Below are 17,221 nucleotides of genomic sequence, written 5' to 3' on the forward strand. Positions count from 1 at the left end.
ATCAGCATAAATGACTGCAATCAATCCAAAATGTTGGCAGAAATCTGATTGCAATTTGATCCCATCGAGTTGAAAGAGATTAACATTGTTTTTGTATTAATATAGCGCTTTTAACACAGTATACCATCCCAAGACTGCTTATGAAACAAAGTTTGACACTGCAGTATAAAAGGGTAACCAGAAATTTGGTCAAAAAGGCAGGTTTTGCGGGGCATGTCAAAAGAGGAGAATGGTGCAGAAAGAGGGAGAAGTTTAGGGAGGGAATTCCAGAGCTTCATGCTGAGGTAGGTGAAGGCACAGCGGCAGATAGTACAGAGGTGAAACTCAAAGATGCAAAGAGATCAGAATTGGAGGAGAGCGGGAATCGTGGAATGTTATTGTGTGGACCACAAGGAAAGGGAACAGAGAGTTTTAAAACACAAGGAAGATAATTTTAAAAGGGAGGCATTGCCAAATTGGAAGTAATGTCAATTGGCGAGTACAGGCATGGAGGGTGAATGAGACTTGGTGTGAGTTACACTCGGGGCAGCAGGACATAGATTCTCTAACATTGAGAATAAGAAATGGAATGTCACTAGCCTTTGCCCTGGGTGAGGCAGAACAGTTATGCCAGCAACAGGGAACTAGGAACCATCCCCGGTTACCTGGCGTCCACCTGGATGACTCAGAGATCCAAGATTTTTGAGCTCGGTGTAATTATTACTTTCAAAAGTGGAGATTCAGATTCCCCTGGTTTAACGGTTAATCAATTTAAAAGCAAGCTTCATTGCTTGATTAAATTGAGATTCAATCAACAGCTGACACTTTGGGAAACAACATGCCATGATTTTGAATTTGCATAAAGAAACTAAACGATAATTAGTCAAAGTGCATCTACTTCACACTAACCTGCAATCACCAGATGATTACATTTCAATGTACTTTGAATAAAATGAAAGGATGAACACAATTGAATCAAACTTTCCCTTCATGATTTAAATTGCTCTTCTATTGCCTGAATACTATACCAATGCTGAAAGTTACCAACGTATCTCATGCAGCAGGCGAAGGATACCCGAGTCACCTTCTGATCAACCTGAAATTATAATTCACTCACTCTCTCCCTCTCACTCTCTCTCGACAGATGCTGCTCGACTTCTTGAATGTTTCCAGCATTTCCTGTGCATCGACCAAAGTTGAACTAAACTGGTTCATTAGCAGTGGTTGAGAAGCCTCATTAAAAACAAATTGTCAGTTTTAGCTGTTTCAGCAAATCTACTTTGGTTGCTGAATGCCCATCAAAAGCTGGGAAAAGCCAGAACTGTGTTACAAAAACAACGTTAATCTCTTTAAACTTGACGGGATCAAATTGCAATCAGCTTTCTGCCAACATTTTAGATTGATTGCAGTCATTTATACCAATACAAACCGTGAGCTGTAAAGGTACAACAAGCAGTATCATTTATAATAAAGCTGATGTCGTTTAAATTAGGAAACACGACTGCCACTTAATGAGTCAAGAAACACCTCAGGGGTCTCCATCGGAACATAGGACTTAGGAGCAGGAGTCAGCCATTCGGCTCTTTAAGCCTGCTCCACTATCCAATAAGGTCATGATTCATCTGATTGTGGTCTCAACTATATTTTCCTGCCTGCCCCTCCCCATAACCCTTGACTCCCTTGTCTATCACTGCCGTGAATAAATTCATGACCCTAGAAGAGAATTCCACAGACTGATGACCCTTGTAAAGAAAAAATTTCTTCTCATCACAGTCTTAAAACGGAGCACTTCTTATCCTTAAACTGTGTCCCTTGGGGTCTAATCGCCGCCACAAATGGAAACATCAGGATCTTTTAGCAGAGAGAGCATGTGTGAGGAACAGAATCGGCACGCATGAGGGTGAGAAAGAGTGCGCATGAGGGGCAGAGAAAGTGTGCATGAGGGAGAGTGAGCATGCATGAGGGAGAGAGAGAGCATGCACACGAGGGAGAGTGCGCATGAGAGAAAGAGAGAGTGCACATGAGGGAGAGAGAAAGAGAGTACAAGAAATTAAAATGAAAAATGAAAAACGCTTACGTCACAAGTAGGCTTCAAATGAAGTTACTTTAAAAAGTCCCTAGTCGCGTGGTTCGGGGAGGCTGGTACGGGAATTAAACTGTGCTGCTGGCCTGCCTTGGTCTGCTTTAAAAGCCAGTGATTTAGCCCGGTGTGCTAAACCAGCCCCGAGAGAGAGTGCAACGTGAGAGAGCGCGAGATGGAGCACATAAAGAAGAAAAAGAGAGAGCACATGAGGGAGAGAGAGAGAGCACGAAGGAGAGAGAGCACATGAGAGCGAGAGAGAGAGAGCACATGAGGGGGTAGAAAATGCATGAGGGAGACAGAGTATGCATGAGGGAGAGAGAGCACGCATGATGGAGAAAGAGTGGGCATGAAGCAGACACAAAATGGCAAGGAGAGAAATGGTGTGAGACAGTGTATAAGGGAGAGAGCGCGCGAAAGCATGAGGGAGAGAGAAAAAGCGCATGAGAGAGAGAGCACATGATGGCGAGATAGAGCTCATTGTTAATATATACACCAGTATATCATGGTGCAGACACACACACTGATGGACACACAGCAAGACCAATCAACACACACAACACCGCAGCCAATCACCAGTTAGAGCACACTCACTATATAGACAGAGGGCATCAGAGTTCCCGCTCATTCGGGATGCAGCCTCTTAGAAGGACAGAGCTTACAGCACAGATCTTCACCGTGTGCTGAGTGCATAGACTGGTTAGGACAGGCATAGGTCTTTAGTTTAATCTAACATCGTGTTAACCCACAGTGAAAGTATGTTCAACAGTTTCTAACTTAATAAAATAGTTTTGTACTATTTTAAGTGTTGGTGGCCTGTATGTGTTCCACGGATCCAGAGCACCCAACACATCATGATACCAGGAGTTGAGGGATGTTAGAACTTCTTAGACCTACCTGCAAGTCATCTGCCTTCCACCAGCATACAGCCATCCTGCAAAATGGACAGCGTCCGCCCGCCGCCGCCGCTCCGCATCACCGGTAACCTAGGGGCCAACTGGAAGATATTCAAACAACGCTTCAAGGTCTACCTTGAAGCCACAGACTGTCAAGCTGCCTCAGACACCAGGAAGATCGCTCTCTTCCTATCCACGGCCGGGGAACATGCCATCCACATTTTCAATTCTCTCACCTTTGCTGATGGTGAAGATAAATCAAAATTCAAGATGGTCCTCCTCACGTTTGACAGTCACTGCGACATTGAGGTGAATGAAAGTTTTGAGCGCTAAGTATTCCAACAGCGTTTGCAGGGTAAAGATGAACCTTTCCAATCCTTTCTCACCCACCTCCGCATCCTTGCGCAGTCTTGCAGCTACGGGCCCACCTCTGACTCCATGATACGCGACAAGACTGTTTTCGGCGTTCAGTCGGACCCCCTACGCCAGCAGCTCCTCAAGGTAAAGCAGCTCACCCTAGCGATTGCCATCGAGACCTACGTGCTACATGAACACGCCACTAGTCGGTATTCCCACATCCAAGCGGCTGAAACGGCGCGGCAAGGTCCCCACAAGGCAGAATGGGTCCAAGTAATTGAGCAACTCCAGGGCCTCATCCTGTATGAGGGCGGCCATTTCACGCGCTTTTCGCGGACTCCCGCGCTTGTGCGCACCGAACGAGGGGACGTCGACGAAATTACTGCGCGGGCGCGCACCATGTATGACCGCACCGTGCATATGCGGTGGTGCAGCGAACGTACTGACGCTACAATGTGTGGCAACTGTGGCTCCGCTCACTTAAAGCGGCAATGCCCTGCCAAATCCCGACAATGCCGGAGATGTTGCAAAGTTGGCCACTATGCTGCTTTATGCAGATCAGCTCAGCCTGCCAACTCTTCTCGCTCCAGCCAGCCTCGCAGGAATGTCCGGGCCATTCAACCCACGGTCACCGAGTCCGATTTGGACCTGCTACCCGATATTGACACCGAGGACCCGAAGGCGCCTTTTCGAGTCGGTATCTTTACAAAACACAGGGTGTCCCCGAAGCAAAGAATCCAGCCTCTATCGGTATACAGCATCGATCCAGACGATGAGTGGTGTGCCACCCTTACGGTCAACCGACCCCAAATACGATTCCTCCTGGACACTGGTGCTTCCGCCAATCTGACCTCCAAAGCCTTTGTGTCAAACCAGCTATCCTCCCATCAGCGCGCCAGCTATTAGATTATAATGGCAATGCCATTGCTGCCAGCGGCTCATGCCAACTTGAGGTGACGCACGGGTCATGCAAAGCCATCCGTCCCTTTGAAATCGTGGGCTCCTCGAAAGCCTCCCTGCTTGGCGCGCAGGCATGCAAGCTGTTGAACCTAATTCAGAGAGTTCACTCTCTCTCTCCTGCTGACGCATCTGCCTTTCAGGACACTGACTTCAGGGCGCAGCTCGACGCCATTATCAACCAGTACCACAATGTTTTCGAGGGCATGGGCACGCTCCTGTACACCTACAAGATTTTATTCAAACCGAATGCCACGCCTGTGGTGCACGCACCTCGCAGGGTCCCAGCACCTCTTAAGGTCCGCCTCAAGCAGCAGCTGCAGGACCTCCAGAACCAAGGAGTGATTTCAAAAGTCACGGAACCGACCGACTGGGTCAGTTCCATGGTCTGTGTAAAAAAGCCAGCCGGCGAATTGAGAATTTGCATTGATCCCAAGGATCTAAATCACAATATCATGAGGGAGCACTATCCAATTCCCAAGCGCGAAGAGCTCACATGTGAGATGGCTCACGCCAAGCTCTTTACCAAACTCGATGCCTCAAAAGGATTCTGGCAAATCCAGCTCGATAAATCCAGCAGGAAACTCTGCACATTTAACACCCCCTTTGGCAGATATTGTTACAACAGGATGCCGTTTGGGATCATATCTGCATCAGAAGTGTTCCATTGGATTATGGAACAAATGATGGAAGGCATTGAGGGTGTTCGCGTCTATGTCGACAACATAATCATTTGGTCCACCACCCCGCAGGAGCATGTTAGTCGCCTCCAGCGTGTATTCAGACGTATACATGAGCACAGCCTCCGCCTCAACAGGGCCAAATGCTCTTTTGGTCAGACGGAACTTAAGTTCCTCGGGGACCACATCTCCCAATTGGGTGTGCAGCCGGATGCGGACAAGATAGCTGCCATCACAGCTATGAAAACACCAGAGGACAAGAAGGCGGTCCTCCGATTTCTGGGCATGGTCAATTTTTTAGGAAAATTCATCCCTAACCTCGCCTCTCATACCACGGCTCTCAGGAACCTGGTCAGGAAGCCGACAGACTTCCAATGGCTCCCTGCCCACGAGCGCGAATGGAGAGAACTCAAAACAAAACTGACCACGGCCCCGGTCTTAGCTTTCTTTGATCCAGCAAAGGAGACCAAAACTTTGACCGATGCCAGTCAATCCGGCATTGGGGCAGTGCTCCTTCAACGTGATGAGGCCTCATCATGGGCCCCCGTTGCATATGCATCACGTGCGATGACCCCCACGGAGCAGCGCTACGCGCAGATAGAAAAGGAGTGCCGGGGCCTTCTGACCGGTGTGGTTAAGTTTCACGATTATGTCTATGGACTTCCTCAATACACCGTCAAGACCAAGGCTGGTCAATATAATACATAAAGACTTGAACGACATGACGCCTCGCCTCCAGCGTATTCTTCTCAAGCTCCGGCGATACGACTTTCAGCTGGTATACACCCCAGGCAAAGACCTCATCATTGCTGACGCTCTCTCCAGGGCAGTCAACACTCCATGTGACCCAGCGGGATTTGTCTGCCAGGTTGACGCCCATGTGGCCTTCGCGGCCTCCAATCTACCTGCCACGGACGGATGAACGCCTCGTCCAAATTCACCGCGAGACGGCGGCTGACCCTTTGCTGCAGCGTGTCATGTGCCACCTAACAGACGGGTGGTTCAAGGGCCAATGCCCTCAATTCTATAATATCAGAGATGATCTGGCGGTAGTAGACGGGGTTAGTCTAAAACTGGACCGCATTGTCATCCCGCATAACATGCTCCAGCTTGTCCTGGAACAACTAAACGAGGGCCACATTGGGGTGGAAAAGTGCCGCCGACGGTCCCGAGAGGCAGTGTACTGGCCCGGCATCAATGAGGACATAGCCAACACAGTGCTCAACTGCCCCACTTGTCAGCGCTTCCAGCCGGCCCAACCACGTGAGACCCTGCAGCCCCATGAGTTGGTCACGTCACCATGGACCAAGGTGGGCATCGACCTGTTCCATGCGCTGGGTAGAGACTATGTCACGATCGTGGACTACTTTTCGAATTACCCAGAGGTGATACGGTTGTACGACCTCACCTCATCTGCAGTCATTCATGCATGTAAAGAAACCTTTGCTCGCCACGGCATCCCGCTCACGTTTATGTCGGACAATGGCCCCTGCTTCGCCAGCCAAGAATGGTCCAACTTTGCCAGGCAGTACAATTTTGCCCATGTGACATCCAGTCCCCTGTATCCCCAATCCAACGGTGGGTGTCGGGAGGGGTGTGGAGCCGTCTGTCGCTGTACTCCCGATTGCGCAAATTCGCACGCAACAGCCGTCTTTTAACTATGCCGGCTGCGAGTGGTCTATATCCCATATAAAGAAAATGCGGCTGCACTGCGGTGCGTGCCCGCTCATCGGTGCGCATGCACAGAGTTCTTGCACCGGTGAGTGGGCACGCATGCGCAGCGCGGCTGTATATTTTTTATATGGTAAAAAGGCCGCTCACAGCCGGCATAGTTAAAAGCTGGCTGCTGCTCGTTCTGCCCGGTTCGGAAGTGCTCGGTTCTTCTGAACGAAGCTAAGGCTGAGTTTCCCCCCTGGCGACGGTCACCGAAGACAAACTCAATACCCTGATTAAAACAGCTGGTGTGACCATTGAGCCTTTCTGGCCTCGACTGTTTGCCAAGGCATTGGCTAATATTGACGTCAATAGTCAGATCTGCAATGTTCCTGCTGGTAGCAGTGCCCCAGCTGCTGCAGCAGTTGTTTCCACCACTGCCCCTGTTGCTGAGAAAAAGGAAGAGTAGAGAAGAAACAGGAAGTATCTGGAGAGTCTGACGATGACAAGGGCTTTGGTCTCTTTGATTAAACATGCCATGCAACAACATTGTTACAATTTACAAAAAATAAATAAAAATGGAATATAGAAGCCGGCTGCTTTGCGCAATTGGAGAGGCAGAAGATTTTTTTTAAAATTCTATGTAATCTTCCTGCCTGAGGGAGGCAGAGAGCAGGTCACGGCCCCCGAACGTCGCCACCACATGCTTTGGGCGCGATTGAGATTCCTCCATTTTGTCAGCAGTAAACAAGGGAAGAGAAAATGGTGGGTCGCAAAGGTCGGCCAGCGTGGGTTGCGAAGGTCGGCCAGCGTGGGTCGCGAAGGTCAGCCGGCGTGGGTCGCAAAGGTTGGACAGTTGGTAAAAATGGGTTCCCGGAAAAAAAGTTTGAAAAACACTGATCGAGTGAGTTTATTCAAGGGCATTTTCCATTATAGCAATAATACCTGAAAAACAGCAGTGAAGAATGTGGGTCCTAATCACATCCAAAAGGGGATTTCACCATACCATTTACAACTAGCCCTGTCCCTGTACAGTCTGAACGACTGACCTGTGAATGATGTATCTGCTCTGTAGATAATCCAATGCCAGGGCCAGCTCACAAATATAATGTTTCACTGTTTCCTCTTTGAAGTGAACATTCTGTTGCAGATGATAGCGAAGGTCTCCACCCAGAAGGAGATCCACCACCATGAACATATCCTCCTCATCCTGAAAGGAATACCTGAAAAGCAGGAGGGGAGCGGAAATTATTGATTAACCGTACAGCACCTGTTAGCCACATCTGACTTAGTTTGGATATCCATAGAAAGTCTTTTAAATCATGTGGGAGGTGGTGGCATAATGGTATTGTCACTGGACTAGTAATCCAGATACCCAGTGTATTGCTCTGGAACCTGGGTTCAAATCCCACAATGGCAGATGATGAAATTTGAATTCAATAAAGATCTGGAATTAAAAGTCAAACTATAACCATGAAACCATCGTCTGCCACCATTACCTGGTCTAGCCTACATGTGACTCCAGATCCACAGCAATGTGTTTGATTCTTAAATGGCCCAGCAGACCATTCAGTTCAAGGGTAATTAGGGATGGGCAACAAATAGTGGCCCAGCTGGTGAGGCCCACATCCCATGAACAAATTTTTTAAAATTGTGAGTGCTGTGAATTGTTTTGGTCTCCATATTACATAAAGGATGGAAAAAGACAGCAGAGAAGGTGCAAAACACATTTACAAGAATAATACTGGAATCAGATGTTATACCCATCAGGAAAGATGAAACAGGCTCATTTCTTTTTTTTAAAAAAAAATATTTCTTCATTCTCCTCTTTTTTCACATTTTCTCCCATATTTACACCCACCAACAATAAACAATAATCAGTAACAAATATGTCAGTCCCCATATCAATAACAACAATCCCATTCTACCACCAAACCCCAAACAGTAGCCTGCATGTTCACATAAGCAAATAACAAAAAGGAATCATGAGTCACCCATAGTCACCATTAACACATACAGCCCCCCTCCCCCCAAACTGTCTCCAAATTCTCAATGAAGCTATTATTACCGGACTCCCTGAATATTTCCCCGGGGCTATCGGGAGCGGCGCTGTTGCTCGTGCTTTCAATCCCGACCCCCTGCACAAACTCTCCTCCATTCTGACCCACTGGGAATCAACCCCTCTGACCCAGCTCCGCACCTTCTCCACATTCGCCGCCCAGTAGTAATACATCAGGTTCGGAAGACCCAAACCCCCTGCCTGCCTTCCCCTCTGCAGCAGCACCTTTCTCACTCTGGCCACCTTCCCTCCCCATATGAACGTAATCCTTCCCTCAATCTCTCTGAAAAAAGCCTTTGGCAGGAAAACCGGCAGGCATTGAAAAATAAACCGAAATCACAGCAACACGTTCATTTTAACCGCCTGTACCCGACCTGCCAGTGACAGAGGGAGACTGTCCCACCTTGCCAGATCAGCTTTCACTCTCCCCACCAAACTAGAAATGTTGTACCCCACTCCCGGGCAACCTGCTCCCTCAGGTACCTAAAGTGAGTCCCTGCCCTACGGAATGGCAGCCCGCACAAACCTGCCCCCACCCCTGGCCGAGACACCACAAAATACTCACTCTTGTCGAGATTTAGTTTGTACCCCGAGAAAGACCCAAACACTCGAAGCAGCTCCAATATTCCCCCTATCGACACACTCGGTTCCGACATGTATAACAGCAAGTCATCGGCATATAAGGACACCCTAAGCTCTATTCCCCCCCACACTATTCCTTTCCATACCCTAAACTTCTTAATGCGATGGCCAACGGCTCAATCGTGAGTGAAAACAGCAGGGGGGACATAGGACATCCCTGCCTGGTCCCACGGCGGAGAGAAAAGTATCTCGAGCTGATATTATTTGTGCGGACACTCGCCCTCGGCTCCTTATATAATAGCTTTACCCAGTTCACAAATCTTGGTCCAATCCCAAACCGCTCCAGCACTGCCATCAGGTACCCCCATTCTACCCGATCAAACGCCTTCTCAGTGTCCAATGCCACAACTACCTCTGTTTCCTTTCTTTCCGCCGGTGCCATAACCACGTTCAAAACCCTTCTAACGTTTGAAAAGAGCTGCCTCCCTCTCACTAACCCCGTCTGATCTTCATCTATCAACTTCGGGAGGCACTCCTCCAGCCTACCCGCCAGTACCTTCGCCAATACTTTTGTGTCCACATTCAGAAGTGATATGGGCCTATACGACCCACACTCCGTCGGATCCTTATCTTTTTTAAGCAACAGGGAAATCAATGCCTGCCCCAAAGTTTGTGGCAACATCCCCTTCCCTATCGCCTCTTCAAACATCCCCACCATCAGGGGTACCAGCTTATCCTTGAATTTTTAATAATATTCCTCCGGAAACCCATCCAGCCCTACCACCTTCCCCGGCTGCATCCTCCCAATCGCACTGGGGCTCATTTCTTTAAAACAAAACTACCGGATGAACTACCAGATGATCTTTAAGTTAATGAGAGGGTTTGATCAAATACAGGCTGAGAAAATACATCCTGTTGTGGGGGAATACAAAACTAAGGGCTATTAAAATAAGACAGGCAGGCACTACTAAACCCAATAGAGAATTCTGGAAAAGTTTCTTTCTCCCTGAAGAGTGGTGAGAATGTCAAACTCGCTGCTGGAAGTAGTAGTTGAGACAACAACAAAGACATCTTTAAGTGAATGTTAGACAAATACAATGAAGAAGGATCAGAAGGTTATGGTGAAGAGTTGTGACTGGAGGCACAGAGCAATTGAGCCAAATAGCCTGATTCTGTGCTGTAAATCCGTTATATCCTATTATATCCAAAGTTGAGAATCTGCTTGAAACAGATTCAACTCAATGTTACAGTAATTAAACTAATGAGCAATTTGGCCCAGTTTGAGGTGGGCAAGACAATTATATCAAGATCAGGCTGAGCTTTGATCAATCCATGTCCCCTGTTGGCTTTACAATGCAAGGTTCAGCTTCAAAGCAATTAACTGGTTGTGAAGCTCTCGGGACATAATGAGAATGTTAGAATTTATTGTACAAATGCAAATTCTGTCATTACCTTCATGCAGGGTGACTTTAGAAAGTCCCCAAAGATTTTAAACAAAAATAAATTCGTACCATTTGGACAAAATTGATGGTTAAACCTCCTGTAATATTTTGAAAAGTTTTATCAATTTGATTGACAGAGTTTAATTTATGTTACCTTGTTGATATAAAGTCAGGATCACCTAAAAAGGATAAATTCCCAGTGATACACACAATCTTCTGAAATGTTGATTAGGATATTTTGGCGGAATACCAGATAGAACAGCCATTACATTATGTGCGTGGATCATGTCGGATGATTCCCTGAGCATACTGTCAGAGTCATCTGGCAGAATGCCTCACTGCCAGAACTTGACTGTGTGTTGCAGACTGGCACATTCCAAAGTCCAGGATTATGTGCTGAGGGACAAACTCAAGCTTGGGGTAGTTACCCCAAGGTGCAATGGGGAAGGGCCACTGTGTAAGCCCTATCAGCCAATGTAGACTGAGGGGCTGGTAACCATGTAAAATCCCTCGGACTGTGTGCTTAACCCTAACTGTATGTCAATGTATTGAAGCACCACAGAGTGCAACATGAACAATGTATATAGTTTGAACAGAATTGTGCTCTCTAACAAAAATATTGAAATATTTGTAATGTTCTCATTACTGAATTGAAGAATCTCAGAGTGCATCTTGATCTCTGGAGAAAATTTGATCTGTTATGACAATTTGAAATGTTTCAGATATTTTATGAATAAAGTGTATTTTTGCAAAAAAAAAACATAATGGCACAATGAGAAAATGTCGCTGTCTAAGACATTTCATCTATACTGTAACGAGAGGAGGGAAGTTGTCTGGAATCCTCTTGGGCTGTATGGTTCACATTGAGTGTAAATGGTGAATATTACATGGATCACAATTGAAGGAGGAGTTGAGGCTCCTTCATTAAATGTTTTCAAGATAAAGATAGATAGTTTTTTGAAGAATAAAGGAATAAAGGGTTATGGTGTTCGGGCGGGAAAGTGGAGCCGAGTCCACAAAAGATCAGCCATGATCTCGTTGAATGGCGGAGCAGGCTCGAAGGGCCAGATGGCCTATTCCTGCTCCTAGCTCTTATGTTCTTATGTATTGAAGCACCTCAAGAGTGCATCATGATCTATGTAAAAGACGCTGAATATCATTGCACTGTGATGGCTATTTTGAAATGTTCGTAATGTTCTTTCAGATATTTTATGAATAAAGTATATTTTTGCAACAAGAAAAATGACAGTGTGCAGGTTGCATCAACATTAAAACATTGGTAATTCTTTGAACATATCCCACAGCAGTTTGTACCCAAGGGTTAGAATAGGATTTCTTCAGGTAAGGTAAAGTCGCCATAGTCCCAAATGACACTAGGCTCCTTTGGGGAAGAGAGCTGATTTAACCTGATGATCATCACACCTCAGGCAAGGGGCAAGGTCGAGAAGGCAGGGCCTTCATGAATAACCTTCAATACCTCTGGTAAATGGCTCAACTGGAAAGACAATTCAGTGGATAGGGGCTCTATACCAGAGGGAGGAAGGACAGATCATTCAAGATGGTAAGCTTGACAGGCAGCTCAGTAAACCAATCCTCGCTTCACAAAGTAAGGGGTCTGAGATCACGACCTGCCGCACTCCCACCTCTCCCCTCTAGGAATGCATAGTTTGTTATTTCAAGTTATAAAATGTGGTAAGGAACAAATGTCTCTCACTAGGAAAACATATTTTTATTCACATATTCTACGCAAAATAAACCAGTTTGTTGGTTTATAGTTTTGTCTTGTCTCAGACTTCATAAAGACAAGCGGAAACATGTTCACAATCACAGCATACAAGGGTCTATATTATCACCCCTGGTGACACTCGTGTTTGATTACTTATTAGATGATAAAGGTACCCTTCATCAACATTCCATTTGCCTTCCTTATTACCTGTACCTGTATACTGGTTTTCTTCAAATCATGCACAAAGACACCCAGATCCCCCCCGCACCAAAGCACTCTGAAGTTTCTCTCCATTTCGATAACTAAATGCCTACTTGGTTCGTGATTTCTGTTAGAACATTTTTGCATTTGGATGTCAGGTGAGAACAGGATTGCATTTGACGGCAAGTTCCCTCATGGTTAAATAGCTGCTCAAAACAAGTATCTAAGCTCAACTCATGAGGAACAGTCGCTTGGGCAAAATGCCAGGAATGGTCACCCATGTAACCCTTCATGAGCCTTCATAAGGGTAAAAACAAGAAAAAGATACTTTATTATTCACAAAACATGAACAACAATTAGTCACTGAAAAGTAGTGGTGCAGTATTTGAAATCAGTACTGGCTCATCTCTTTACTCGTCTGTCAATCCACACTCTCACAAGTTAGAACTCGATTTGAACTTTCCTTGGGCTTGGTCATCTGTAACAACTGTACATTATTGCATGGGATTGAAATCTTTCTTGTACAGGGTATTGTTGAGTCTCCACCAGAAATACTGTGTGCAATTTCTGTCTAAGGAAGGATATACTTCCATTGGAGGCCGTAGAGCGGAGGCTCATTAGCTTAGTTCCTGGGATGAAAGGATTGTCCTATGATGACTTGACAAGTAAAATGGACCTATACGCTCTTGAGTTTAGAAGAATTAGAGGTGATTTTATTGAAACATACAAGATTCTGAAAGGGCTGGACAGGCTAGATACAGATGTTCTTTCCCCTGGCTGGGGAATGTAGAAAGGCAACACATCCTCAGGATAATGCATCAATCATTTAGGACTGAGAAGAGGGGATGTTACTTCACTCAGAGGGTTGTGAATCTTTGGAATTCTCTAACCCAGAAGATTGTGGATGCTCCGTCATTGACCATATTGAAGGTTGGGATAGGGGGACCTCTCAGGGGACCAAGGGGTAAGGGGAGCGGGCAAAAAAGTGGAGTTGAAGCCAAATATCAGCCCTAAACGACAGAGCGGGCTCAAGAGGCCTGATCATTTACTCCTGTTCCCATTTCTTCTGTCTTAGTTTTCTTATGTTCTTAAGCACTGACCTTGACATTTTGAGACAAGCTGCCCATCTCCTGTGGATGTGATATATAATTGGCAATGCATCAAAGAGCTTCCTTTTAATGCTTCTTGCAAACTTGGATCACTAAACAAGGACTGATCCTAGTGTTATTAACATCCAAGTATAGCAAGTTATTACCCTTCCACTTACATTGCACAGCAAGTCCTATGTCATCAATGACAGTGTGTATATCAATGGATGGTCTATTGTTACGTTGATTGATGGATTAATGAACTCAAAGTATTTCATTACAAAATAAAGAACTGGTTCATTGAGCTGTTATATTGTGGAACAAGTCAGTGGGGTCCTAAAAACCCCATGTTTAAAAAGTGACTGTGTGAAGCACATTAAGAAAAAGAGTATGGAATGAGAATTTGGGTGATTGATATTGGGCACGATTCTCCAGCCTCATTGCGCTCTCGCTCGAGTGAAACAAGGCTGATGAATAGCGGGAAAGGCCGAAAATGAGAACCGCGCCAGGCGCCAAACGGTTTGCAATGCAACCGGCCTGCGCTCGCCATAGTGTGGCGCGAAACCAATTATCACCATTTAAGCCCTATTAATGGGAGCCACCCCATATCCAATGGCCTCCCGTCATTCATCGACCTCCCCAACAAGCGGTCACAGTGGTGCCTTCACAGTGCCAGGGTCCCAGGTTCGATTCCGGCTGGGCCTTTGTCTCTGTTGAGTCTGCACGTTCTCCCCGTATCTGCGTGGGTTTCCTCCAGGTGCTCCGGTTACCTCCCAGAAGTCCCGAAAGACGTGCTGTTAGGTAATTTAGACATTCTGAATTCTCTCTCCGTGTACCCAAACAGCTGCCAGAATGTGACAACTCGGGTTTTACAGTGTTAATGTATGCCTACCTGTGACAATAAAGATTATTATTATTATTTTGAAAAATGTGAACCTGGCGGAAGGACTTCCGCAGGCACCGAGGAGGTGGTAGCCATCTTTTCTCACAGGCAAAGAACCGGGGGGCGCTGGGCTTGCCATCCCAGTGCTCGGCGGGGGGCTGGGTCCCTCGGTTGGGTGGGGGGGGGACACACCCTCCGGAGGGATGTGTCGCCTTGGGAAGGGGGGGGGGGGGCAGCCTGTTGTGGCACCAGCATGCCAACACCTGGATCATGTGTTCCCATTCCAGGGACAACTCTAGCCTGGGTGACTGCCCTGTCCTCGGCCAACCCAGTCACCTCCAGGGCCCGCTCCTCAAAGGAGGTGAGGGTTCTTATGTCCAGAACCCCGCCGCCAGTCTGGGCCCTCTCCCGGCGATTGTGGAAGACCTTTTCCTGAGGAGACACAGAGAGGGCATTGTTAGCCACATGCATGGTTCACAGTGGTGGAGGGTGAGGGGGGGGGGGTGAAGGAAGGGTTGTTGGGGGGTTGAAGAGAGGTGAAGGGAGTGTTGGCGGTCACATGGAGATTTGGGGGGGGCAGGGGGGTGAATGCTTGCTTCGAGGCAGAAGGTCTCCGGAGGGTGTGTTGGAGTCTACTCACTCGTGCTGCCTGGTGTAGGTCGTTCACCTTTTTTCAGCACTGGAGCCCAGTCCTCCTGGTCACACACCCGAAGTTTACAGCCGCCGCCAGCTCGTCCCAGGCAGTACTGGCTGTCCTGTGCCTGACCCTCCGGCACCCTCGGGGAAACAGGACATGTCTCCTGGCTTCCACTGCGTCTAGGAGCCTCGCCAGGTCTGCATCGCTGAATTTTGGGGCTGGTCTCTTGGGCGCCATTGTTGCGAGCTGGCTGGGGTTGTCTGTGTAAGTACTGCTTAAGTGCTGCTTGACCTTGCTCGTGGGGGGCTGGCGAGCGTGGTGCCGGCGAATCGGCTGGTGAGCCTTCATTTCCGGCAAGAAGCCTGTTGAGCCTTGTTAAATGGACCAATTACCGTTGAGTACCACTGCCAGCCTCGCTGGGCCAAGCGCTGGGAAGCTCGCGGCAGTTCCTGCTCGCTAGCACACTCAGAAATCTTTCTGGAGAATCGTGCCCCTTGTTTCGCCCACATAAGGTTTCCTTCACTGACTACTTAATTTGTTTAATCACCTGAGGGGAAGCTATATAAATTCCTTGAAGCCTCAAAGATACTTTGGAAAAGCTCTCCTACACCTAGTCATTTATTGTTATCACACCAGTTACTTACCATAGGTGATATTTTCACAGTCAAAACAGCACAGTGCAGTCAACACAGATTCAGATGATTTTCCAAATATTCCAGATGTTTATCCAGCTCTTTCTGAACTGGTTCATTGCCACAGTATTCTCAGGCTTTACTGGCAATCTGTTCCAAATACTCACAGCACTGCATGATAAATACATTTTCCCTAGTCTACAGTTTTACTATTACATTACAATGAGAGGGAAAAATTGAAAAGTACTGGAAATGTTGTGATTTAGGTATTGTATATATTGGTTGAGAAGAGGCAATCGGGCCGCCTACATTTCATTCAGCGCCATCTTAAATCATTCTCTCATGAAAACTGTACCTTATTGTAATTAAATTAATTATCTCCGCTACTGAGATGGTTTGGCAATCAAACATAAAAACTTGGCACAACACCATTGCTGCAGATCTAGCTGCAAAGCAGAATAAATTGTCCAGCCTGTTTGCTACAAAGGGCAGTGTCGCAACACTAGGGTGTGCCTTCCTCACGCTATATATGCTGCATCAATTTTGTTCAGATATGATTTATGTTATATATATTAAAGGTACTATGGTTCAGTGTGTTCATCCACTCAGCACCTGAACCATAAAGCCCATCAAAATCCCACGTTCCGCTCACAATCTGTGCTGATTCAACCAATCCCGGCCATTATCTATAAATATTTTTGGATCATCTGGGCAGAGAAACACATCACTATATTTAAAAAGTCTCTAATACAAGCCATAGAGGAGCTTAAACCAGTGTATTTTCTGTTTGTCCTTTCTTTTTATTCTTTATCCAGGTGTGGGCACCACTGGCTAGGCCAGCATTTTTTTTCCCACCCCCAATTGTCTTTGAGAAGGTAGTGATGAGCCGCCTTCTTGAACCACTGCAAATCATGTGTAGCTGTGGAAGCTCCTGGATTTTGACCCAGCGATAGTGAGGATTGGTGATATATTTGCAATTCAGAATAGTGTGTGACTTGGAGAGGAATCTGCAGCTGATGGTGTTCCCCTGTGTCTGTTGCCTTTGTCGAGGGCGCGATTTGAGAAGGTGCTACAGAAGAGACTTGGTGAATTGCTACAGTGCATCTTGTCAATGGTACACACTGCTGTCACTGTGTGTTGCTAGTGAAGGAAGTGAATGATTAAGGTGCCAGATGGGTGATAATTAAGCAGGCTGCCTTGTCTTGGATAGTGTCAAGTTTTGTGAGTGTTGTTGGAGCTGCACTCATCCAGGCACGTGTAGAGTATTCCATTACACGCCTGACTTTTGCCTTGTAGATGGTGGACAGACTTTGGGAGTTACTCACTGCAAGGTTCCTAGCCTCTGACCTGCTCTTGTAGCCACAGTGGG

General features: G+C 46.8%; 1 protein-coding gene across 3 annotated transcripts in view; it reads right to left on the reverse strand.

Annotated features, from left to right (window-relative positions):
• Positions 1 to 17,221, reverse strand: part of LOC140426746 (serine/threonine-protein kinase 32A-like) — a 550,050-nt gene that overhangs the window by 305,469 nt on the left and 227,360 nt on the right. For all 3 annotated transcript variants that reach the window (XM_072511884.1, XM_072511881.1, XM_072511882.1), the window contains one exon: positions 7,652 to 7,825. In XM_072511884.1, the coding sequence (XP_072367985.1) occupies positions 7,652 to 7,825 (174 nt within the window). The remainder of the gene's footprint in view (positions 1 to 7,651; positions 7,826 to 17,221) is intronic.

Source organism: Scyliorhinus torazame, chromosome 7, assembly GCF_047496885.1.
Source record: "Scyliorhinus torazame isolate Kashiwa2021f chromosome 7, sScyTor2.1, whole genome shotgun sequence".
Taxonomy (NCBI): domain Eukaryota; kingdom Metazoa; phylum Chordata; class Chondrichthyes; order Carcharhiniformes; family Scyliorhinidae; genus Scyliorhinus; species Scyliorhinus torazame.